The sequence below is a fragment of the Clinocottus analis genome, unplaced genomic scaffold (genome assembly GCF_023055335.1).
Source record: "Clinocottus analis isolate CAN_PGR_092001 unplaced genomic scaffold, fCliAna1.0.p SCAF_33, whole genome shotgun sequence".
Taxonomy (NCBI): Eukaryota; Metazoa; Chordata; class Actinopteri; order Perciformes; family Cottidae; genus Clinocottus; species Clinocottus analis.
Window position 1 is genome coordinate 1,145,643 of NW_027176076.1, and position 24,358 is coordinate 1,170,000.

Consider the following 24,358-nt stretch of genomic DNA (forward strand, 5'->3'; position numbering starts at 1 on the left):
ACCTGCAATGGTCCAAGTTGTTCATGCGGACTATTTATGGGCCTGACAGTTGTTCCCTTGAAAAAACTTTAAATGTAGATTTGTGTCTTTATTTCGCAAGTGTTCAAATGTGAATCGATTCCTGATCACATTGGCCTTAGGAAGAAGAGAGGCTGGACGTCGTGGTGAAAGTTAAACACAGATATTTATTCAGCCTTCCATTAAACGGGAGTCCCTATTAAGTAGATAACTAGACTCTTATTCCAGAGTATATAAGATTTATTTCAACAAGAGTTACTATACATACAGTACTTTTACTACAACTTCAAAAACAACAGTCAAAAAGTAATGTATGTTTAAAAGGTTATAACCCCGTGCCCCAAATCTCTTTATTATTTGGGGGTCAGCCCCTCAGTACTAAAAGACTCAGTTTGCTCACAGCGTATAAAAGTCTCCTTTTGATTGCTCAAATAGAGTGGTTCAATCTCGGGGACAGAGTCCAAGAAGGAACTGGAGCAGTGTGCCGTTATCTCTGTATTCATAGGCAAGCGTGAGGGAGAATCTTACAGTAGGAGTGACTGTAGACAGTGATTTACTGATCTGTCCTTGGTCACACGCTCAACGCGCATTTGTAGATGCAGCTGCAAAAAGGGAGTCTGAACTCAGTTAGACTGGCACCTTGTACGCACAGTCGGCAGATGAAACGTGCCAATGCTGTTTGATGGGGTCATGATAGGTTTACAGGCGTCAGACCTCTCATTAGTGTGAGTAATGGGTGTCTGTGGTTGAACATGCTCCGAGTTCAGTCACAGGGTCAATACCTCTTTGCAGCAGATCTTGCCATGATCATATGTAGACCTGTCTTCCGTATACTGTAAGATCCATCTACTATGACCACATTCGGACTTGTCATATATAACAGAAATATACTTAATATCAATGCAGCGTGATAGAAAACATTTTCCCTTATACAAACAGGAATGTTCCGAAGCGTATAAATGCAGCATTATAGAAGACATTTTTAACTCTTAACTTTCATCGTTATATTCAATAAAGAAGGATGAAAGGGGAAAATAACTTTTAGAAACAAAACAACTCCTAATTTACATAAGCCAATCCTCAACAAGAGCATTTGTTATTGGTCGTCTAGACGTTGGAGCGGCGCGTGGCTTACGCTTGCGAGCCCGTTGATCGGAGCACTGGGTTGTTCAACCCATGTGGCTCCCGTCCTGAGGTCCTCTTTATCAGTGTGTGTGTATGTTGTGCAGAGCGCATCAGTGTGTGTTGTGTGAAGGGGGTCAGTGCTCGGGGATGTGTCTAAACTAAAGCTAATTTGTACTTCTGCATGGTATCCATTTTGGTTTGTATAAGGCATCAATATCTTCATATAATCTTAACACAAGCATTTTTTTTTTGAGGAAGATGGCTTCATTAAACTTTCAAATGCAGTTCACCTCTTCTGTGTGGTGTACGTCTTCATTCCCTGTCTACCAAAAGATTTGTAACATTTTGTGGAGACCTAGAATTGCAGAGGGAAACTTATCCCCGAAATAGCTTTGGAGAATGCTACATGTACCTGTACCACAGATTTGCAGGACCTAGTGTGTACTATACCTTTTGCACAACAACAAAGAAATGCAATTTAAAGTGTGGTATTCACCAATTTGCTATATCACTCTAACCTAAATTAATAAATATTAACATTAGATTGTCTACAGTGTGTGAAATAACGAGCCGATGGCTATAATTGTAATTAATGTATGTGTTTGGTCTCAGATCCTGCAAGCAGAACACTTGCAAGAAGAGGAACCTAATGGTGCTGATCCAGAGCATGGGGTCACTGCAGGCCCCATGTCAGCTGAAAGTCTTGCTGCAGTGCAGCAAATAAACCCCACCTTTGATTCCTCTTCTTTTGGATGGGACATTTATATACATGTCCTTCAACAGACCTCATTTTTTAGATAAAGTTTACCATTGATAAACTTGACGCACATCTAATGTGCTTATTCTAAAACAAGTATGCACTTTTAAATAATTACAAATAAAGCACAGTAAATACATATGAATGTGTTTATTATGCTCACTCACATTATAACAAGGTGGCATAAATAGTTGCAGTGTAAAATGATTCTCGGACATTTTGTTTGTTTTGTTTGCCGATCTCCCAAAAGCAGATGTCTGTGAGCTTGACCGGTCACCCACTACATGATGAGGATACAATCAAAGCCTCTCCGGCCGTGTTGCCACCAGGTTGTGCATCGTGAAGAGAAATACAAAGTGTAGACCAGAATAAATCACTCTAGTCATTTTATATGCAAACAGTTAAATATAATGCTTGTTAAGATTCATTAAGATGATTTGTTGACAGCTTTCAAATATTATGTATTTCACAGAAAAGGTTACTTGTTCCTAAAATTACAATTTGTACTTATTTTGATCACCTTTGAACTCAAACTGGATAGTAATTCACCTCTTTTTAAGGGTGTGAGTGAAGACAGTCATTGATAGGGAGTGCCAGCATTTGCAGAGCCATTTCTGTTTTGCAGCTGGCTTTCGGCATCAGTGCAAACTCTGCTGCACTTGCAGGAAGAGGTGTTAGCTCTAGTTCCTCTTGAAGAGGAACAACATAGAGCATGGGTTTTCCTGCACTTAAGGAACCTCTCAGTATGGACCCGGTGTAGCCCTCAGCCTCCAGAGGGACAGCAGAGAGTTTTCTCCTTCCACTTCCACCTGTAAAAACACAAACATTAAAATAATCATGATGGATTCCTCCTTTTTTTGGTTGTATTTGCAGGTACAGTTAACATAAAAAATATACATTTCAATTGCAGTACAGTAATTATGAACCATGGCCTTAACCAGAAAACTTTGTGAATAGCCGAAATAAAGGCATGATTAATGTTGTATGACAGTTGCGTAATTGTACTGTTGCCGTCATGGTAAAAAAAACAGACTAATGACACATTTGACTCACTCATTGACATGAGTGTATGCCTGTCTATATAGGCAATTTCAGTTTGCGCTGAGGATCTCTCAATCTGCCTTTGTCCCTGTGGGTTTTTCAGGTGTGGCCCTTGAAATCAGAGACAGGAGATGTCCTGCAGCCTCTGTGGCTTCATGTGCATCAGACTGGAAAGGGATTTTAGATCTATGAACACGTTACAGTGTAATGCATTGCTGTCACAACGGCTGTATTGAAACAAATTCAGCGATTACCTGACGTGTTGGTTTCCATTCTGACATTAAAAGAAAAAAAGTATTACCATGAGAGCATCAATGTACTGTTTGAGTGTAATTATTTCATCAAAAACACCCAGCAAATTATGAATAACTTGTGCCTCACCTTCACTACATGATATCACTAACTAAGCTAACATAAGTGGTCTATGTAGTTATTTAAAAACATGTTGACACGTGTGGGTTCAGTGATGTTAAATGCTGCTGCATGGTGTCTTTTTAGCTAGTGAGTTTTAATTTTTTTTTTTTCAGGGCAATTTTTTTGAGAGTGAAGGTTTTTGAAATGAGAGAAAACTTTTTGATTTGCAGTCAGATAATTTACTTACAAACAAATTTGCTCACGTAATAAAGACACAACTCTTCCTCCAAAGAAACTGCCCACAATTAGTACACACTTGTTTCCGTTACATATAGCTCATATTGCATTATAATATACTTATGTACTGACTTGAAGAGATAGCATAACGTAAAAAGGAATTCCCTTCCGTTAATTAGCCACTAAGTTAGCTAACATTAGCTAGCAGTGTTTAATAGCTCCCTCACATCCCGGACACTGGCCACAGGAAATGACAGCATTGAGTCTGCATCATCTCTCATTTATTAGTTTTGTCTTGTTATTTAATTATGTCGTGTTTAGTCAACTGCTAAGCTACGTTTGTTTTTCGTTAATCTTGATCGGAACTATGTCTAGCAGCCATTCGTTCAAAAAATCTAAGAAAAATACATGAATCAAAGGGCCACTGACGGCAAAAGAATGCATTTTTCATGCAGAATTTCCGTTTTTCTGATAATTTATTTAACTAAACAAAACCAGCAAAAGAACAAATAACCTCCTGAAGCTGCCCCTCCTGTGCAGATTACAACCACAGGCCTACCCAGGTGCATGCTGGTCCTGTACTGCTTACTCCTCCATATACCCCAGGTGCCCACAGCAATTCCCAATTAATAAACAAATGAAAAGACTATAAGTATATCTAGACAACAACAAGTAATAATAATAACTAAAGTTAAAAACTATCAAAAGAAAAGCCATCATATATATATATATATATATATATATATATATATATATACATATATATATATATATATATATATATATATATATATATATATGTATATATATATATATATATATATATATATATATATATAATATTATAATATTATAATAATAATAGTATATAAGTAAACAATGCTACTTGTGAATAACTCAATACTAATATCAAACAAATAGCTCCTACACTATATGTTTTAGAGACGGTATGGTCCACGTCAAGTTGCTCGATATTTTTTAACACGTTTTTTCTTTCTTTCATTATCTTAAAACTAGCTAACGCGAGTTTATACCTGCTATGGAGATTGTGTTATGGAGATGAACATGTTTGAGGTGACGACCCCTTGGTGATGAGACGCATCAGCTGTGGCGTCGCTGCTCAGCATCACCGCCACACCCTCACAGTGCAGCAGCAGCAGCAGCAGCAACAGCAGCAGCAGCAGCAGCAGCAGCAGCAGCATGTCGCGGGTCGCCTTGCTAGTTTTGGCTTTCTCGGCGGTGTGCCATGGCATCCTCCCTGAGATAGTGCACTCGGACTTCAGTCACATCCCTGAGGATGATTCCGCGCGGGGACAAACGGAGCTGGACCGCTTTGCAGAAGTGGAGCAGCTGCCAGAGGATCCGCAAGAGAAGGAAGATGCGTTTCACCAGGTAGGCAGACATTCAGCTTTTTACATGAGATGGCATTATTCATCTGCTCACTTCAGAAAACTACCTTTTGGATGTTTGCTGGTATTATAATGATCGTTTAATGAGACTACAATAGTATATATATATATATATATATAGTATATATATATATATATATATATATATATATATATATATATATATATATATATATATATATATATATATATATATATATGGTAAGAAATGTGAAAGGAGCTAAAATATGGGAGTGACTTCTTAATGCATCTCTTAACTGACATCTGTCTCTAATAATCTCTCCAACTCTTCCAGAGGAACAACGAGAGTGTCAGTCTCAGCCCTCATGCCAATAACCTTCCTCCAAGTCATCACAATGAAACTGCTTCTGATGAAGTTATTGATAATGGATATGTCCACACCTCCGTAGAACTGGTGAGTTTATATTCAGTGAGGCAGTGTTTGTTTCCCTTTGTGAATGAAACATAACAGATGTTACATCTTTACACAGGAGACAAACAACATAACCACACCTGTCCACTCTAGCGACCCTGGGAACAATATTGAGCAAGTAAGTCTGTTTACAAAATGTTATTCAATCCAGCCCAGAAAAAAAATCCATCCATCCTGAAGCAGAATCATTGTATCTTTCATGACCTCTGACTGCCCAGTTTGAATTTCTCAACATGGAAAGGCCTTTAGATTACATAATAATGTCTGGCAGCAGCAGACATTATGCCAAGCACTGATTTGGCATAATGTCTGCAAATTAATCCATTTCATTCAGTTCTAATCATTTTTTGTTTGAAATCAACGTTTAAAGAGATGTTAAATGCGGCTTGTTTGTCGAAAAATGGTGACTGTGCAATGTTATTGATAAATAATTGATGAATTGTGCTTCTGCTGCTTGTAACTGGAATACACCTTCAGGCAATGTTCTCTGAATATGTCTTTTGTATGGCTTAGATTATATAAACACATCAGATTAAACATTTACCTTAATTGTCCTCTGTTGAATCATACTTTTTTTGTTATATTTTTACTCTAGGATCATTTTTGGCACTTTATATATTGTATATACTTTGTCACCTGCACACATTAAAGAAAGTCAATAGCTGGCCTGGTCACGTGCGATCTCATCTACAATAGTCTGTCCCAGTTACAGAAGTTAAAACTGGAGGAGAAACCAATTTCTTCATAAACATCTGGCAGATGTTCTGCCTAGCTGATTAGCTGCAAAGAAAAGCCCTATGAAAAAGCTATTTAGGTTCATTTTCCCCAAAAAATATTGTATGTTTTGAATCCAGAGTTGTTATCTTGGGATTTAAATCTGTTGTCTAGTCACATGATATGCAGGTTCAGACATTTCGAAGACTTATTTATTTGCTTGACATATTTTACTAAAAAAAAACGTTTTTATGTATAAGTAGGCCATCAGAAACTCACTTCTTTAAACTTAAACAATGTCATTTTTATTTTGTTTTGGTCCAACAATTAAGTTATTTGATGTAATCTTTCCTTTTTATTGTCTTTAGGGGTGCATCAGTGATGGGGACTGTGTGAAGGGAAGTTATTGCCTTCATGACACGAGCAACTCTAAGTGTCTGCCTTGCAAAGCAACGGATATGGTGAGTGAACCCTGACCCCATTTATATGGCTGCCTGCACTATTTTGGTCAGTTTTCTCTATAATGCTGTTGCTGTCAAATACATAAACCCAAACTGTCACTACCGACCAGCTGGGGTTTCACTTCAACTGCATTGCAGTGTGTCCACAAGTGTAACCGGAGTGTGTTGTCCTATGAGCTTCACATGAAAGAACAGCACGTGTCAAGGTTAAATAAGAGCCCATCTTTCCCCACTGCTCTCTCTCTCTCTCTCTCTCTCTCTCTCTCTCTCTCTCTCTCTCTCTCTCTCTCTCTCTCTCTCTCTCTCTCTCTCTCTCTCTCTCTCTCTCTCTCTCTCTCTCTCTTTCAAAGGATACCCAGAACAAAATGAACATTAGTAATGAGAGACCCATTGTCTATATTTAAGACTCTTTATTGCTGCTGATTCTGTTGTGTCTTCTTTGGATGAACAGAGTATACAGCAATGCAAAGGGATAAAGATACTGGCAGTCTGCCAAACAAGAGGAACACTGTACATGGATAATACAAACACAGAGGACAGCAAATCTGTCTTGTCAAAAGCGCTGCGCTGGGAAACTCTGCATGGAAATAACCAGAACACCGTTGCCCATATCCCATAATTAACAATTCATATGGGTGTGCAGGAACAGGAACTTGTCTCACCTATCAGAGACCAGTTGACCTGCTGATGTCATTTCAATTCAACAACAAAAAACCCTGGAATTCATTGGAATATATTTGTCATTCATGAGCTCTTAATAAAAAATTATAATAAAATCAGGAAACGCTGTCAGTTTTTCACGCATAGAGAATAATTCATGTCATTAATGCTCTGGTGGGTTTCAGCCTTTTTGAGCACCTGTGACACCGGTGTTACTAAAGTACTTCACTAAGGATGAAAGATATCTTACAAGATGTCTTTGCTGATGTGTTTTATAATTAAATTAAAACCTATTTTTTTCCAATTATTTCAGTCCTGCATGAAGGATAATGAGTGCTGTGGGGAACAGCTGTGTGTTTGGGGTCAGTGCAGTCTGAATGCAACTAAAGGAGAGGCTGGCAGCACTTGTCAACACCAGACTGACTGCAACCCAGACCTCTGCTGTCTCTTCCATAAAGGTTCAGTACAACACACAGTTCAATGACCAGGATGCTGGAGATTATTGATTCTCTGCATTGTCTTGCAAACTATGTCAGTATGTTTTCTTTGTGTGTTCAGCCCTGCTCTTCCCCGTCTGCTCGGCCAAGCCCATTGAGCGCGAGCGCTGCTTTGGTGCCTCCAACCATCTGTTGGAGTTCCTGTCCTGGGACGTTCAGGACGAGGGACCCAGGAAGCATTGCCCCTGTGCAGGAGATCTCCGCTGCCAGCACCTGGGGTAAGTCATGCAATGAAAGAATGATACTAAAGCCTTTAATCCCCAATACTACCCTGCTGTGCTCTGCTTTTTGACAGGCGAGGGTCCATGTGCCTGAAGGTCGAGGACTCGCAAGAAGAGGACCTGACGGACAGTCTATACTCAGAGATAGACTACATAATCTAGATGCAGCTTCATTTTGTATACATTGCCTCGTCTCCACTGACTCCATAGCTTTGTTGCAAAGAGCAATAGCACTTTGTGTTTGTCAGCGTAATCCAAATAGGTGAAGCTACACAACACGGAAAAATAATGAGAATACATTTTATTTTATTTGGGGTATTTAGACCTGAGGTGAAAAGCTTCAATAGTAACTTATAAAAAAAAACAGTAAACACAAAATCCTTTGTTACTAAACACTATGATACTGTATACTGCATCTCTAAACCTTATGCTAACCCCAGCCCTACAATTAACTGTAACACTGAATATCTGCTGACTCTTCCCTGTTCAAACTTGTCATCTGTATCCCATAGATCAGCTGATACCATGCTGAGTAGCAGCTCTGCATCATCCTAAAAAACTAAAACCTATATAATGTTGTGGGACTTTGCAGTCCCACAACATTAGCACGGACCAGGAAGAAACAAAGAAAGTACTGTATGTTTTTGAAAAGACCAACAGTTTTGTCACATATTTGATGACGTTATGTGCACAAAAAGATGAAACACTGTCCAACGTGCCATGTTTTGATTTATTTTATCCATATTGTTTGTATGTTTTTTTCTTTGATATATGCACTTCATTCTGCATCACTTAATCTTAATTGTCTTGTCTACTTTGAAACTAATTGAACTTCAAATTATTCTGTAGATTATACACCATAAGATTTGAACCTTGCTTGAAAATTAAATAAATTACTATAAATGGTATGGTTAATTCAAGGGCAATTTCTAACTCTTCAAGGAACTGCTGTGGATTCAACACCTGCATCTCCATCTTATTGTCATTAGTCCCCAAGTCCCCATGCTTGTATGTGCTTTGTTTCCATGTACAGTAATGTGACTTATTTCAAAAGGCCAGCAGCATATGAATAAAACCAATACGAGGTGTATGTGTTAATATAGCTTGTGATGGATGTTATCTTACACACAACTGTCAAATATAATCGGCACTGTTCCAAAGCACTTGAAACCTGACATGCAGCTTGTACAACTCCTACCGTTGGAAAAATAAAATGTTTTTCAAACGCCAAAATCCCTTTTTCTCAAAAAGGTAAGTAGGATTTGTGAGTTAAATTAAGCCATTTTAATTTACAGTGACACAAAACTGCAGTTATGAAAAAAAAAGCATTTTAATTCATTTCTAAAATCCTCTTTTACTATTTTCACACAGGATTTAAATTTCAAAGAAATAAACAACAAAAAAAGAAAAGATATTGGCATTTCTACAGTGAATAGCTGGTGGCAGTATCAGGATCCCAGAGGGGCCGGGATGCTGAGACTCAGTCTTTGAACCAGTTGCCCGGGCAGACTGACGAGTCCATTGGGCTTTCTACACCCTCTGGTGTCGTCTATCAAGCAGCAGGTAGAAGCGCCAAAAACAACCTCACGATCTCTGCCAAAACCTCAGAGAGAGCTTCATCCCCTCAGTACGACACCACACACACACAAACACACACACACATGGATGACACTAAAGATCTACCCCTAGTTCACATGGTGCAAAAAAAAAAAAAAAAAGAGACAAAGAAGTCCACTTTCTAAATTAGAAGTTATTACAGACCACAGATGTTTGCTTTGTGCCTCACAAGACCTGACTGAATGGTTACGTCTGGAGAAAAATAATAGTCTACAACAAACAAAAACAAAACAAGGAGATTCTTAACATAGTCTACTTACAGGACCACCAATAGTATCATTAAATCTAGTGGAAGCGATGTAACGAAGGTAGCGCTACTATGAAGCACGAAAAGCAGCAGTAAGGACAACTCATATCAGCAGATTAGAGGAGCTGGCTATTAGAGGAGCACAAGGTTCTTAATTGTTGCTTTTTGGATTAATCAAATCTTGTAAATGAAGTTGTCAAAGTCACTGAGAAAGTGAAAGTCGGCCTCACCAAAAGAGGTGAGACTGAGGAAGGCTGGATAAGAAGTTATTGGTTGCGTGTGCTGGTGGTTTTAAAGTATTTAAAAGGAAAGTAAGCAATGTATGATGAGAATTATGTCTACAATAGAGCAGTGCTCATAGAGTACGAGCATATGGATTTACAAGATGGTCACAGATGAATCAGAATCAACACTATTCCAGAAACAGGATGAGAAATGCAGTGAGAGTGAAAGAGGCCAACGTGAAAGGAGATGGCAGACTTTAATAGACAGGATGGATGCTTTCTAGCCCAGTTTCACGGTAATATCTCTGCATCCATCTCTAGAGCTTTGACGTTCAATTAGTCTATACAGTATTTGATTCTTTTTTCTGTATTCAATAGCTTTTGTAGTTCCCTTTAAACTTTACAGTACAATACACTATAGTGCACAATAGGGTTTCTGAGCCAGTCCTGGGGCTCAGAGTGGAGGATGAGAGCACATCAGCCTCACACTGCTGCTTGATGTTCAAGTCACTATCAGGCCTGACACTCAGACCAAGTCCCATAGTCTGGTTGCAGCTACACGATCCAGATAACGAGGAGCGATGCTCAGTGCCTCAGTCCTGCCCCGGGTCCTTGGCAGGGCCTCCGTCCAGGTAGATCTTGAGGGCCTTCTCCTTGCGTGGTGAGTAGCTCACACGGTGCCCAGTCTTCAGCAGACGGCTGCTCTCTTTCTTCATCAGCTCACTGCGCTCCTCGTCTGACAGCTCCATAGGTTCCTCTGTGCTGTCCCTGAACAAACGCCATAGTTTTGTTAATCTCAAGTGACCGTCTGTCTCAAGTCACCAGGAAATGGTTAAGCAGCGTATGCTCACAACTCAAATCTAGTACTCTAGTAACATATTACTGTCTATATTACTGATTGACACCATAGTGTGTCGGAGGACTGGAAAAGAAACATCAAGTGGTAATTGGAGGAGTGGACCGTAATTATTTTACCTGTAGAATACCACAGCTCCATCGTCACAGATGTACAGAGGCCACACATTAAGAGTCGACACCTTAGGGTTCCAGTCCAGATCCTGATGGATCTCCAACACAGAAATATCACAAGGGAATGTTCCCCGACCCTGCACAGACAGACAGATGGATTCTCAGTCAACAGTTTAGAAGATGGGAGATTAATGAAACGTTAGATGAAAAATGATGTGTCCTGTGTGAAGTACTGCATCTCACATACCTTTGCAAACTCCAGGTTTTCGAGAGGAATATTGCTCACTTCACTAAGCTGCAAACGAAGGGAAAAAAAACAAAAAAACACAAAGCGGATGACCATTTGTTGACCAAGCAATTGATTTCAACAATATTATCAAAGCTTCATGTTTGTATCTGTGCCGTGTTTCATGCATTTTGTTGTTCATTGACCCAGATGACAATAATGCAATAGTTTATTTTTAAATGGAAAAACAAATTGAACCTTTGATAAGAATAAATTATGAAACAAACAATGAACACCCCCAGCAGGACACAGACATACCTTCTCCTTGAGTTCTTCTACACTGCTGCTCTCCAGAATAACTTCCTGGAAGGGCCCCAGCTTCATTGTTATGGGGCTCCATCTCCGGGTCAGGATAGCCAGCTGGGACATGGACTTCATCTTCTCCGGTTCTTTAAAACGGATCATAGCAGAACATATACCAATGTACCAGAGCAGGTACTATTTCATATGGAGAAAGAACAGGTTTCTCTGCTCTCTGGTATTAATGCTAACAAGAATTATAGTCAAGTAATAATTTCATCTTTGTGACATTTCCTCAAGTCTCAACGTGAAAAAGTGGCTTTTATGACTAGTAGCTAAATACAGAATGTTTAGTTACATGGCACAATATTTTTTCCTTTATTATAAAATAACACATTGTAACTAGTTTGAAGGAAACAGCAGGATGAGTGTTACCATTGAGAACTTCCAGGAAAACTTCCCAGTTGGAGGAGATGCTGATGTCTTCTTCATAGACATGATAGTCCAGAAACACCGTGCCCGGGTTTTTCCACGTCTTTTTCCTGAGACGAATACTAAACACACACATTGTTGATAAACAACCTAGACCTTTTAATGTTTTGCTTTTAAACAATGTGTAGTACCGAAGTCTCACCTGTCAATGCTGAGGTCAAGCTTGCACTGCTCTTTCAAATGAGGGAGCAGCTCCTCTTTAGACTGTCTGACAGTCATGCCCTTGGCAAACACTGTGTCCACAAGGAACTTGCAGGGCTGGGAAACACAAGCATGGACACATTGTCAATGTTTGTGATTACAATGTTCTGCGACTTAGTCAGGACATTCTGCAACAATCTTCTGGAGCATGGTGACAGTTCTTACCTCTGGTTCATTCACTAGTAGTTGGTACACTTTCACTCTGTATTCACCCTTTTTCAGTGCTCTTCCTAATCGAATAGTTATCTATGGGAGTCAATAAAATGTACAAGTCAAGTATTGGCACCCTGAACAGAATGGGCTCTAAATCGACAAATCTGTTCTGAAACTGCTTCTGACCTTGTTATCATCAGAGAATGATGAGAGCGTTTCATTGAGCCGGATGCTCTCGAACTCCTGGTTGTTAGCGTACACACGAAACACCTTGAACTGGGTGGTGGTGACTCCCACATAGGGCTCCAGTTTCAGTTTAAATGCTGCTAAAGTTATTCTCTTGTCCACATGAACCACTAAACCTGGATCAGATCAGAATAAACAACAATTAAACAGTCGGTCACATTTCATGCTCCCTTGAGGAAAGAAACAATGACGAACAGATTTCACTTTGCACATTGCTGTCAATGCGAAGACAATAGAGTTCTGCACAAAATGTGTTATTATGCCGGACTCAGATCATTTGAACTAGTTTATCCGACTTAAGGATGATTAATCCTTTAAACTGCATCATAAATAGAAGATTCATACATTTTTGTGCATCCGAAGAGGAGTCATCTTGAGAACAAGGCTCTGCTCTGAAGTACAGGTACTGTTGTTCTGCCTTGCTCTTCCCATTGTCATCATACTCGCTGTCTGTTCCAGAGTCTTCCTCAGCAGTGTCCCAGGTCTCTTTTTTGCCCTCATGGGCTTTGGAGCGACGGCTACTTGTGATGCTGTGCGAGTCCAAGCCGTTGGCTAGCTGTATGGGCGCGCTGTCTGCATTGCACAGTGTGTCACTGCTGTGGCTGGAGCTCAGGATATCGCTGTCCACTGAGCTGGTGCTGCGGTCATTGTTCACCTCAGAGTCCGAGCGCTCCTCACCGGCAAAGTGGTTCTCGGGGTCAGAGGAGGCGCCGCTGTTGCCCCCAGCTGTGGCCGTGATCCGGTTCTCTAACTCTCTGTTGTCTGCAGTCACACAGAGCGAAGAGTTTGAGTCAGCCTCTTGGGACGGGGATTCGATATGTTCAAAGTCGCTGGCGTCAGAGCTTTTCTGGCTGTCAGTGGTGCTGGAGCCCTGCTGCTGCTGCAGAGACAGATTCTTTAACTTCTCTGTGCTCTCCTCGAGGATTGACTCTACAGATGTCCTGTTACCCTTTGATCCATCAAAGGGAACATCAGAGTCACCTGGTACTTTTTGACAAAGAGTCCTGTTGGCCAAGGTACCAGGAGATTGCTCAGGGAGTAAGACCAGGAGCCGGATTGTATTCCCGTGACGATCCAACAGTTTCCACAGAAGTGATTCAGTGAAAGCAACCTGATGATCGGTCGAGTCGGAGCTCTCGACAAAAACCTGATGAAAAGCAAAATGAGAAACAGATCAAATTCCAGTTCAACCTTGTTTTAAGTGTTCAAGTAGATTTTCTGATTTAGAACTAACACCAGGGCAACACGTGGATGTACAAAAAATAAAAATGAAAAGAAAATCTGGGGACCTTGTTACTCCTGAAGAACCCCTCAGCCTTCAGCGTCTTGTTGGGAACATACAGGAGCCGGAGGTCATTATAGCAGCGCTCCAGGACGACACGCATGGTTTCTGCAGAAAGCCCTGTCGCCTAGGAAGAAACGCACACATAAGGCTGAAGTCTGAAGGACTGAGCTTACAGTCTAATGACTTATGTACTAATTGTATTACACAATTCTCTGTTTTGATGTTTAAGATACAGAGTTGAGAAAAAAGAGATGATGCAGGGAAAGAACAGAGGAGAGTAGGACACCTGTGCAATAAGCTGCTTGAATTCAGTGATGGTCTGGTTCAAGTACGCTCGAACACTGATTGGAGTGGCGGTGGTCTCACTTTTCAGATTCACAACATGAACCTTCACCATCACTTCTGAAAGAAATCAGCAACACACCCACAGACATAAAGCCATTACATTCATTTGCTTTGTATTCTGACAATCTACGTCAGTGGTTGCCAACCCGTCGATCGACCGGTCAATCTCGGAGACCTTTCCTGTCGCTCTCCAAAATAAAATAAAACTAAAATTCAGAAACACATTTGGCCTCATTCTCAACATTTTCTGAAGTGTCTTCTGGAATGTTTTTTTTGCTGACTTCTAAAGACCAAAGTCAGAAAAGATCGCCTGAAAATGGGTTTTTACACAGCCGAAGCGTTCTCAGCTGCGCTCCCCCGATTGAGGATTTCTCGTGCACCTGAATTTGAATACAGAAACGCCCCGCCAGCTCCATATAAGGGCATGCACTGAAAAGACGCGTGTACAATCGACATTTTTCTAACAAAGTGATAAAAAAAAAATCCTACCATCATTGTTGTGAAAATTGTTAATAATCATTGTGAGGATTGTGTTGTCTAGGAAGTTTGTATCAAACAAGTAGCTCTTCGTAGTATTTTGTACCTTGAAGCAGCTCTTGGTTTCAAAAAAGGTTGGTGACCCCTGATCTACATCCATCATTATTGTAGAGTCAATTAACTCTCAGCTGTCAGAGTTGGTCTGCATAATGTTGAAAGTCTACATAATCATGAATCATGGGATTTATGTGACAATAGAGAAGAAGTAACTTCTCACAAATACTAGTGTTGCACTAAGTACCACACTATGTGAAACAAGATGAGTATGACTTAACAGTCGCAGGCCACTGACCTCCAGGTTTATAAGGCTGGAACACTTGCTCTGGTTTGCGGGTCTCGAGCAGGAGGTCGAACATATACGAGGACTTGATTCCTCCCAGCAGCAGGCCCATCGGTGTGTCCTCTTCACCTTCGTAGGAGCGTTCCAGGTACTCGTGGAACTCATCGTACTTTACCAAGCGGCAGCAGTCCAGAGGCACTACTCCATCCAGCTCCATCATCTGGACGTACAGAACATAGAGTTGTATCAATCAAAGGTCAGCTGCTAAAAAATGATTATAATGATTAGTTAAGTTGTTGGAAAATCAGATGGTGAAGACAAATCATAAACCAACCAACCTTGTAGGCCATTTCTGTTGCTTCTTTAAGAGTTTTGTCCTTGTGTACTTCCAGCTTGCTCTCTGTCATCATCTTTACAGGATGCATGCAGAAAAGCTTTATCTGGAGGTAAAAAGCAAGAGGGCAATAATAGTTCAAGTTGTTTTACAAGAGAGGCAACTCGTCAACAGATCCTCATTCCGAAGCAAAACAATAGACCTTGAACCAATCTAACAAGAACTATGTACCTTGCAAGTGTTGCGTTCAATCTCCCGCTGTCGCTTTTCCTGCTCTTCGGACTCTTTTTCCTTCAGAACCAAACTCTTTATGTGCTCCGGGTAGTCTTCTGCTGTTAAATAATCTGCAGACAGGACATACAGGGTTCACATTGAAACTACGTACTAATTCTATCACCTTTACATTCAAAGCAACCCTAGTAATTAAGAGAGTGAGATTATGTTTCAAAATATTAAACACATCTCCATAAGCCTGCTACATTTAATACATGTAGTGGTGTGGTTTCTACAGGTGTGAGGCACATTACAAAACAATAGCTCTATTACCATAAAAGGCACAAGTCATTTTGGCATTACCCGTAGAAGATTCAATTTCTTACTTGCATTCTTTGAGGGATCCTTCAATCTATAAATCAGCATATATGCATTTGTGGAGCTGATAAGAAAAAAAAAAAAAAACTTGTTAATTAATGTTTTGGAATACATAAACACAATACAGTCATTTCTGTCAAATCAATTATCTATTTGTTAAAAAAAACAAAACATTAAAGAACAAAAAACAAGAACCCGCTTGACTTTCCTTTGAAACAGATAAATAAACAGGTCCAGTGTATTATTATGGTATTCCCTAAGCATGTGGAGTGTTACATGAGACAACTCACCTTGCAAAGGCACTGGAATAATAGCCTCGGCTCCCAGAAGCCCCCCCGTGTGTCTTCCTGATATCCTCTTGGGTGATCTGCCCCACAGATTTACACATAAACTTAGTACATGATTGAACAGACACTACTAATGTTATGATGACAAGGATTGTTTGCTTAATTTAGTACCAACTACATAACACAGATACATCTCTCTGCTGAGTCATTCTGACTGTTTAAGCTGTAGGAGGATAAAAACAAGCTACAAGTTAATCAAGGGGGAGGCTGACCTTGCTAACATGCTGATCGTTGAAGCTGTACCACTGGCCATCACTGAAGGACTTGATGCAGGCATAGTAGTGACCACCTGCAGCGCTCCCAGAATGGACCATGACAGAGAACAGCTCAAAGGTCGGCAAGCTCTAAGAAGAGACAGAACATCTAGTTGTTTATATAAAAGCAACAACCAAATTGTATTCTGCAACATACATGCAACTTTATAGTATTTAAATCAGGTTGTTCAGTTTTGGAATCAAGTAGCTCAGAAAAAAGTGGGCCAAATATAGAAGGCTATGTCTGTTTCAATGTGTCAGACATATCAAATTACAAATATAAGTATTGGATCGGACTCAGTATATGCAGATGAAATGGAAAGGACCCGATCACGGCCTAAAAACGTGACCGGAAAACCCGTAGTTATATGCACTTAACACAAAGCGTTTTTCCTGTTGCGATGCGAGGGAAAGACGCTGTCGTGTGCTCTACAGATTGTAAAACCTTCTGAGGCAAATTTGTGATTTGAGGCTATAAAAATAAATTGAATTAAATCAAAGTTAAGTAACCAAGGATATTAACAACAATCAACACTATTTACATTAGGGGTGCCTGATATATAGAGAGAGAGACACACACACACACACACACACACACACACTGCTGCTCGTTGAGAGCAGAAACTACATAACAATAAGTGCTTTCACGTCAGGCTCAAGTCAGCAAGTTGTCAACACTGCCCGTCAGTGAGGCTACGGAAAATCACCTTCAAAGTAAAAGCAGTGCTGTTGTATTGCATTCATGACATGCCTCTTATTGATTTACTTTTCATTAATTTGAAGGCAACCTAAAACTCTCTGATTTGACCACAGTTTCTTTACTCCGTCCCCTGCTCCGGCCGCCAACTCTTTCCAAAGAGCCGGTTAATTTGCAAACCGGGAGCTGCGTTTTGTCGATAAAGTTTTAAAATACTTTTTTTTAAAGTCTATTTCTTTTAATGCCATGCGATCTACCCGCACTACCTTCGACCCATCAACCCATTGAGCACCCCTGATCTACACAGTGAGCATCCATGATGGGTACCTTTGGCTTCAACACCCTCTCTGTGCTGCCGGTGCTGTCCAGACAGATGCCTTCATCAACACAATCATCGGTAGAAAAATCGTTGCTCATCTGGTCGCTGTGGCAACTGCCTTCATTCTCTGCTCCGCTGTCAGTGCAGCTCTCCGTCTGAGGCGATTTCTAGATAGGTGGCCATTTCAAAAACAATAATTGAGTTTAATTGATGATGAAGAAAACACATGAAAGTAGGGGGCTACACATATTTCTTCATCCAAACGTAACAAGTGAGCAAGGGATGTTATTTATGGTTGATAGGAAATAGAAGGAGAATCATATTTGGGTAATAATCTGATGTAAATCAGAAATAGTGATGAATCAAGTGCAGTCATTTTTGCTCTCACCTCATCTTCCACATCAATAAATGGACTCATGTCAAGCTCCTCAGGGAAAGTCATTCGCTCATTAAGCTTGATGCGGTGCATAGTGGTGTAGTCAAAGTCAAACCGCTTCAGCTGTAGAGTCAGCAGGTAGGGGAAGTGCAGAAATCTCAGGCCCTGTGAAGAGAAGCGTTTATCAAAGAAGAAATGTCAACAACTTCTTCCCTGAACATGAGACCCATGTCACACTTTCCGTGTACTCACCTTTCGGGCGTCACATTTCTTTTTGCAGCGTTCACAGAAGTACTGGTTGGCTCCATCCAGAGTTTCTGGTTGGATGAATGCCTGCAAAGCCTCTTCCTGTTGCAGAAAAATAGTTACAAAAATACCTAATTGACAAACTGTAAGAAAATTAGCTGCAAGTACAGAACCAAAGGCAACATTGATGCAATTGTAAATCTCAGAGTGAATGAGTGCTGCTTGAGTCTTTGCTACCAATGTCTTAAATGTTTAAGAGAAGAAGAGACACACACCACACTGCCATAGGCCTGGCTGGCGCCAAAGGGTCTGATCACAAGAGGAATGTCCAGGTAAGTATCAATCCTCCAGCTCTCATAGCCACACTCCAGACAACGGACATAATCCTTCAGCTTCCCTTGGTACAGCTGGTTGATCAGGTCAGCCTGAGGATATGCAAGCATGACAGTCAGGCCTTCTCAGCCATTTACTGTCAACAATGCAGCATTTGTTTGGACTAAAAAAGTGTTTTCATCCTTCTTCATTCTTTCATTAAAGGAGGTATGAGTGTGCAAATACTGCTGCCTGACACTACTTGCCATCTCAAACCGTTGGATGGATTAAAAATAGATACATTAACTAAATTAAAAACAACTTTGAAGGTTTTTTCCAAAAACAGCTAGGTTGTTTTCGAAATCTAAAAAGGTAACTTTGTACAGTGGACATTTTATCACAACTCAGACTGAGTAAACCAGGTGAAGATATTTTTACAAAAGAAGTGCTTATTAAAACAGCTTATGGCACAGAGTTTAAAGATGAACAGTTTAACCATCACAGTGTGAAAGACGTTTTACTGCCGATCGTTATCAGACCATATTCAGTAATAAAATGTGAGCAAGATATCTATTAATTAATGCTTTTCTAGTAGCTGAATCCTTCAGAATGCCACATTGTGAACAACACATTTGTATGGAAATCTTTACCTTTCTAACACCTTAAGCGGTTTATAACACATGAAAAAAACTAATAATGTTTTTTGTTATAGATTAAAATACAATATTTTATTTTGTTATCATTTGAATTGTGTGTTTTTCAATCACCACTATAGATGAATATAACTATAAAATATATACGGACACACGTTTACAAATTATGTTTCAGGACTTTCAAGAGCCTCACATAGCAGCTGCTGTCAAAATACATGATCTCCAAGAGTTCTATAGACTTAAAAACCGTAAAATGATCCGAACTGCGAGTTGTGTGATCTGTTGCACCCTTATTTCCTTGAGTAATTTGTTAATTGAGGCTCAATCACATGTGGTAACTAGGAGCTCCTGAGTACATCATGGTTGTAAATAGGCACACTGGATGAACTGTTTGCCATTTATAATTCACCCCTGAGATAAGAAGACACAGCAGCTAACCCTGAGGCTTACAGGCTCATTTCACATTTCCCACAGTAGGCCTTTTGTTTCAGTTGCGGGGTGCGGGAGGGAGGAGGGATTATTAATTGCAAATTAATCTTTTGGAAAAACATTTTGCTTTCTCCTACCTGCTCTGTCTGCTTCCACTTTTGCTCCAGGGCATCAAACATGACCCTGCACAGCTCCTGGACATCATGCTGCTGCCAAGCTAAAAGACAAGCGCACAAAAAGAGTAATTGAATGTAGAGATACAGAGGCACATGGTTTCTCCTTTCACGCAAGCACGCAGACAAGCAATGCCAGTGTAGTCACAAGAGTGCAAAAGCTCACCCTCGCTGCTGTCCCAGCCGAAGCTCCGCGTCACATCAGTGGTCTCGATTGCTCGTTTCTTACTATTCTGCAGCAGAACAAACAGCCTTTGCAGCTGGTGTGGTATACTGGTGACGGGATCCTCTTCAGTCTCCTCAAACTCCCAGCTGCAGTTGGGCAGAAGTTATAAAAGAATTTTAGAAGTTGTACGTCGAAAGTAAAACTTCAAGGATTTTTATGGAGCGTAGTTTTTTTACTTGTAGAGGGCATTTCTGAACTCCGGAGTCATGAAAAGCGTTTGTAGAAGACTGTTCAGATAGCAGGTCATAGCTTGGTTGACCAAGCCCACGTAACCTAAAGTAATGAGGGGGGAGGGAGAGACAAGAAGTAAGTGCACTGTTAGGGTTGTATACAAAAGGAGTAAGGTCACACATTCAGCTGATAACAAAACCTCACCTGTTTCAGATTTGTTGAGGATGGACGAGTAGGAGTAAGATGGACTGCTGTAGTCACCACTGCAGCTTGCGGTGCTGTCTCTTGGCAGGGGCCCAATAAACCGCTCTTGGGAACTGTCATCTAGTCCACCGCTGTCTGCTGTTCCCGACTCATCCTGCACACAAACACACAGAGAGATACATTTTTATCAAATGTCCTAAGTTTCCAAAAACAATCGGACTGCAAAGCAAAAATATATTACCGATGCAATCCGGGGCTGCTCGCCATCTTTGTCTGTGAGCTGGAGGAAATTCTTCTTACCGCCAGGCTCAAAACTAGAATCTGAGAGGGACATCTCACTGCTTCGGTCCAGTGGTGCCTAGAGGAAGGCAGAGTAAAAACTAAAATCACATGCACACAACAATCCTTTTAAAAATGCAGAAAACAGCAACAAACTGGAGGAACTCACAGGAAAACTGAAATCTTTACTGAACTCATTTTCAGCAGCAAATTCTCTGTGCGGACGCATACGATGAAAGTAGCTTGAAGCCAAGATGTAAGCTTATATGCAATAGTGTCTTTCTCCCAGCCGAGCTGAGGACAACAAGTAAAGTGCCGCAGTGGAAACATACAGTAGCTTAATCCACTGACCTACTCAGTGACATAACAACAGACACAGCACCTCGGCTTTGCCCTGGGTCAACAGCAAGATAAGCTTATGCTCATTTAAGAGAAGGAAGTAGTAGGGGTGTACCATATAGTTGGAGCTTCATTAATATTGTTGACATTTAAATTCTAAATTAACAATTTGGTTATAATTCTGTTAATTCTATTTCCGTCCAGTTCCACATAAATATTAGGCTACTCGATTATTATAAGTATTAAACTATTGTAGAGTTAGATTTCAGTGGTGGCTGGGTAATAGTAATCAATAACTTGCAGAAACATGTGCAAATAGTCCATATCTACACCGCGCGCACGCACGCACACACACACACACACACGCACACACACACACACACACGCACACACACACGCACACGCACACGCACACGCACACGCACACGCACACGCACACACACACGCACACACACACGCACACACACACGCACACAGTGATTTAGGTGATTTTTGGGTTTGGTGGTGCGGATTAGCTCTCATAATGGCTCGAGGGAGTGACGATATCAAAATCTCTGAACCGGGTATCCCTACAGCAGATTGCTTCCAACTCGGGTGACTAAGCCACTGTTCCTACACACGTTGTCTTCTTCGTAGCAGAGAACAATGGAATGGCAAACAGATGTTTGAACACTGAAACCACATCTCTACCACCATCAGCTTGATTGAAGGCATAGTTTGGTGACGTAGCCTTCCCAATGTCGAAGTGGCTGGGGTACTAGGAGCAACTATAAATAACGTAAACAATCTCACTAGAGTTCATTTGTTCTTTACTTAACCTAAAGTCAACTACACCAACCAAAATTCATCTTTATTTTTTGGCCAACTGACCCTTCTCTCCAATTATGCCATCAAGCTGGCAGAGTTATCATGGAGCCCACACTATCACTTACTGCACTACCTGCAGAAATATGATCTAATAAAAAAAAGGAAAGAGACTTTTGAGAGAAGTAGACAGAAGGGTGTACAATATACGAAAACAGGTAAAAAAAAAAAAAAAAAGATAAAATGAAGACAGAGGCTAAAGCCTGGTGATCACAGTGTTAGAGTGAACCACCTCATTACCATAAAAGACACTTTCTGGATTGATTCTTTTCCCTACCATGTCCGGTGTATTTCCCCAAGCAAGGTCAAAAGTGTCTTTCACATATCTTGCTTTATGGGCAACATCTTCATAGAGTTTGGAGAGGGTGGTGGAAGCCGGCAGGTTGAGGGTCAGCCTCTCATTGATCGTCTTCGCACTGGTGATATCCTGTATGATACACAGCACTCTGGGCTCCTCAGCTGCATTTTGAATCTGCAAATCAAGAAGAACGGAGAAAAACATCAGCATGTTGTATTGGCTAAATTTTCATTCTGTATTTGCTGACTAAGCGCCACGTACTGGTGAAAAGTTAAGTGTTGGAATAAATGGTTAGTAAGGCTTTGCAACAACTGTCATCAGAAATACACCAGTGCAGAAAAGAAAAACCCCATCTCATGTCACGCCTAAGTACAAATATGTCCTAATTAGTACAAGTTAAGTTACATTTCTGAAAAAGATACAACTGGATATTTAAAAACAACCAAACAATAATGTCTGTGCTGGAATTTCTTGGAAATCACAGAAAAAAAAATATTCTTTGCAATAAAACTAACCATTTGGTGACATGCAGGGGCTTATCTCTAACAGTGACAGCATTGCAAAAGCAGCTCACATTTTCTCTTCTATCTTTGCATTTCTTCACGGCTTAAAATGAATTTGCCTAAAACAGATCTCTTAACAAGTTGGCTGTACAATTTATGATTGATAGTTATATATCACATTCACTGCCATGTCAGCAGGAAACCTACACTTGACTGGACAAGCCCAGTCACTGATCTTTTCTAACACATACAAACTGTCCACAATCCATCGCAAAAACAACAACAAAATCCATGCAATAGCTGACACATGCTTCATTTTACTGTATAACACACACATTGTTTCAAGACACAGCAAGTCACTTTGTCATCTGAACACCCCTCTTAGTTTATTGTCTTTTTGGTTTATGTACTATTACTGAAGAGAGAAAAAAATCATTTAACAAGTGCTAATATACTGCCCATGCAAAGATGATGCCAGGACAGCTTCCTTATACTCAGTAATTGACGATTAACAAAACAATGTTTGGTTCATAAAATTACTAAACAATGTTAAAATTGTAACGTGTTGATATAGGTAGTTGTTTTTTATTAGCATTGTTTTATTGTATGTCTTATGTTTTATAAAGCTTTTTTTACAAAGCCGACTCCTGAACTAGAATGTCATTATGGTGCTGCTTCATGCATCTGTTTAACGCCATGCATTGTCTCTCTCCCATACCAAACACCAGGCAAGGCTACCTGAGAAATCCTCTTGATCTCATCAAAAATACTTTGTCTGCAACTCCAAAACACACCCTAATGATACAATGGAGATAGTTTGAGTTGAACACAACTTAAAACAAACAACAATGACGTATGTTGTAAAACATGCCTGTCTAAATTCCAGGGTTACAGGCTCAGACCTATTATTGTTTATCTGCCAAATAAACCTCTTGGCTGTTGACAATGGTGATACTTACAGGAAAAAATATTCAAGTAATTCTGTTTTTTTTGTGCAGCCTCTTTTTGAGGTATGTGATCTTGGCAAAATGTGACTGACAGGTCCTATAAAGTAGCTGCAACTGGCAACACGTGTATTATGAGATTAGAGGTTATTTTTACCGTGGATATAATCGCAAGGTGCTGACATAAAGCCACAGGTACTGCAAAGCACAGACAGTATTTATTTACAGCTGTAACTCATTCTAAATGGCACAAAAAAATGTCAGGCTACAATGGTGTAAAATGTCACCAACTATAAAATCCTATGAATACAATGTAATGCCACTACTACTGCACATGGCACACATACAAAATCTTGAAACAGAGAGCAGAGACAATAAACAATAGTCTTATTCAATTGATGGAACATTTTTCCACTAAACCTGACACTTTGACATGTAACCAGACATCATTTGGATCAACTACAATATCCCCAAATCATTTTGGGTGGCGGCAGTGGATGGTAAATCTGTAGGTGCACTCGCTATTGACAGCAGTGAAAAAGACAAGAGGGCACAAAGATGATAATGGACATTTGAATATCAGTACAGTAAGTTCTGCTAAATCTCTTTTGTATTTTTTTTTTTACCTAATTGTTGCTAAACTAAATAAATTAGCAACCTCAAATTGCTGAGTTGTATAGAGACCATAGGCAGCCTGGCAGTGAAATTGACAGAATGGTTCAAACTACTATAAAGTTTTATATGCAAAAA

General features: G+C 40.2%; 2 protein-coding genes across 3 annotated transcripts in view; one reads left to right on the top strand and one right to left on the bottom strand.

Moving 5' to 3' along the window:
* Window positions 1–4,732: 4,732 nt before the first annotated feature.
* dkk3a (dickkopf WNT signaling pathway inhibitor 3a) lies at window positions 4,733–9,159 on the top strand. The gene is made up of 7 exons (XM_068595976.1): window positions 4,733–4,924; window positions 5,237–5,356; window positions 5,433–5,492; window positions 6,457–6,549; window positions 7,523–7,667; window positions 7,768–7,924; window positions 8,002–9,159. The coding sequence occupies exons 1-7, from the start codon at window positions 4,733–4,735 to the stop codon at window positions 8,087–8,089; spliced, it is 855 nt and encodes a 284-aa protein (XP_068452077.1). The 3' UTR covers window positions 8,090–9,159.
* usp47 (ubiquitin specific peptidase 47) overlaps window positions 8,327–24,358 on the bottom strand; it is an 18,497-nt gene continuing 2,465 nt past the window's right edge. Inside the window, exons 2-28 of one of the 2 annotated variants that reach the window (XM_068595975.1) lie at window positions 22,141–22,335; window positions 20,623–20,739; window positions 20,382–20,535; window positions 20,183–20,279; window positions 19,947–20,092; window positions 19,745–19,824; window positions 18,489–18,638; window positions 18,220–18,315; window positions 17,980–18,132; window positions 17,600–17,758; window positions 16,534–16,665; window positions 16,265–16,341; window positions 15,983–16,038; window positions 15,615–15,727; window positions 15,388–15,489; window positions 15,062–15,269; window positions 14,174–14,286; window positions 13,892–14,011; window positions 12,948–13,749; window positions 12,543–12,718; window positions 12,369–12,449; window positions 12,145–12,260; window positions 11,946–12,064; window positions 11,529–11,659; window positions 11,232–11,279; window positions 10,991–11,121; window positions 8,327–10,783 (exon numbers count right to left, since the gene is read on the bottom strand). In XM_068595975.1, the coding sequence (XP_068452076.1) occupies window positions 10,609–10,783; window positions 10,991–11,121; window positions 11,232–11,279; window positions 11,529–11,659; window positions 11,946–12,064; window positions 12,145–12,260; window positions 12,369–12,449; window positions 12,543–12,718; window positions 12,948–13,749; window positions 13,892–14,011; window positions 14,174–14,286; window positions 15,062–15,269; window positions 15,388–15,489; window positions 15,615–15,727; window positions 15,983–16,038; window positions 16,265–16,341; window positions 16,534–16,665; window positions 17,600–17,758; window positions 17,980–18,132; window positions 18,220–18,315; window positions 18,489–18,638; window positions 19,745–19,824; window positions 19,947–20,092; window positions 20,183–20,279; window positions 20,382–20,535; window positions 20,623–20,739; window positions 22,141–22,335 (4,047 nt within the window). In that variant the 3' untranslated portion in view covers window positions 8,327–10,608. Of the gene's footprint in view, window positions 10,784–10,990; window positions 11,122–11,231; window positions 11,280–11,528; window positions 11,660–11,945; window positions 12,065–12,144; window positions 12,261–12,368; window positions 12,450–12,542; window positions 12,719–12,947; window positions 13,750–13,891; window positions 14,012–14,173; window positions 14,290–15,061; window positions 15,270–15,387; window positions 15,490–15,614; window positions 15,728–15,982; window positions 16,039–16,264; window positions 16,342–16,533; window positions 16,666–17,599; window positions 17,759–17,979; window positions 18,133–18,219; window positions 18,316–18,488; window positions 18,639–19,744; window positions 19,825–19,946; window positions 20,093–20,182; window positions 20,280–20,381; window positions 20,536–20,622; window positions 20,740–22,140; window positions 22,336–24,358 lie in introns of both variants that reach the window. The other variant, XM_068595974.1, reaches the window with a different exon arrangement.